Source organism: Plectropomus leopardus, unplaced genomic scaffold, assembly GCF_008729295.1.
Source record: "Plectropomus leopardus isolate mb unplaced genomic scaffold, YSFRI_Pleo_2.0 unplaced_scaffold13588, whole genome shotgun sequence".
Taxonomy (NCBI): domain Eukaryota; kingdom Metazoa; phylum Chordata; class Actinopteri; order Perciformes; family Serranidae; genus Plectropomus; species Plectropomus leopardus.
In genome coordinates, this window is record NW_024614489.1 from 1 (window position 1) to 1099 (window position 1099).

The following is a 1099-nucleotide window of genomic DNA, read 5'->3' on the forward strand; positions in this document are numbered from 1 at the left end:
TTCAAACAGATTTTTAAGATAAAGCTAGAGATGAAGGAGAATAATTTCTCTTAAAGAGCACATTGAATCAAAACACTCCTCTCAGAGTGAAAGAGAGTTAAAATAGCCCACTCAACTGTGTTATTAAATGTTTCATGAATAACCCGGCGTGCAGCACTTTCTTTGAAACTCGGCCAAAGTAAACAGGAGGCTCTGCTTTGAGCGATTAAACATATTTTGCAATATTGACCTGCAGAAGGAGATTTACGATCACAGAGCAGACGGAGGGCCTCACCAGCATCATGACATGCAGATCTGCCATCTCGTGAACTCCGGCTTTGCACAGAATGATGACGGTGCCGGTGGCGTCCAGACCTCTCCTGCCTGCTCTGCCCGCCATCTGAATATACTCACCTGAAAGTAAAAGTTCAAAAACATTAAAGAGAAATCAAAACTACTGTTGTTTTCCCTCGACTCCGATTCATCCTCGGAGATGAAAGAGAATAATAAATGTTGGCTCAGATGAAAGAGAGGGAACGCAGACACACGGGAGACGGAGAGAGAGCACCAAACCTGGCAGCAGATTTCTAAAGCCGGTCCCGTCGTGTTTCCTGATGCTGTCGAACACCACGGTCCTCGCAGGCATGTTAACTCCCATCGCAAACGTCTCGGTGGCAAAAAGCACCTGGGATATGAAGAGAGTATTGTTTTAATCATCTGTGGACTGATGGAGATTATGCTTTAAGGTTTGTTAGTTTAATTTTTTTTAATGATGTGCTTTTATGATATCTTCTTGTCCTCTGGTGTGACTCACCTTTACGAGGCCTCGGGAGAAGAGCATCTCAATGACCTCCTTCAGTATCGGCAGGATGCCGCTATGATGGACCGCTATTCCCCTCTTCAACAGGTCCCTCATCGTCAAGATCTAAACATGGAATTTGTAATGATCATTATTAATACAGCATTAAAGGGACAGGTCACCAAAAAATAAAAAACGGCTGCTTTCACACCTGTAACGGTAATTCGCCACCTCCAGTTCTTTCATTGAGGTTGGTTTCCAAAACAGCAGTAGGTGTGCGGATAGGTAGATACAGATATATAGGTATATTTAGACATATAT

The 1099-nt window shown here is 43.3% G+C and overlaps 1 protein-coding gene across 1 annotated transcript; it reads right to left on the bottom strand.

Annotated features, from left to right (window-relative positions):
• Positions 1 to 198: 198 nt before the first annotated feature.
• LOC121964005 (helicase SKI2W-like) lies at positions 199 to 900 on the bottom strand. Its single transcript, XM_042514238.1, has 3 exons — positions 794 to 900; positions 553 to 664; positions 199 to 393 (listed from the first exon to the last, which is right to left on the bottom strand). The coding sequence occupies exons 1-3, from the start codon at positions 893 to 895 to the stop codon at positions 206 to 208; spliced, it is 402 nt and encodes a 133-aa protein (XP_042370172.1). The 5' UTR covers positions 896 to 900; the 3' UTR covers positions 199 to 205.
• Positions 901 to 1099: the final 199 nt, after the last annotated feature.

Excerpts from the sequence above, each read along its gene's own strand:
- LOC121964005 (XM_042514238.1), bottom strand. The coding sequence starts at position 895 with ATGAGGGACCTGTTGAAGAGGGGAATAGCGGTCCATCATAGCGGCATC. Across the intron at positions 665-793 it reads TCTCCCGAGGCCTCGTAAAG|GTGCTTTTTGCCACCGAGAC; the intron begins GTGAGTCACACC and ends TTCATATCCCAG. Across the intron at positions 394-552 it reads CTTTAGAAATCTGCTGCCAG|GTGAGTATATTCAGATGGCG; the intron begins GTTTGGTGCTCT and ends TTTTACTTTCAG.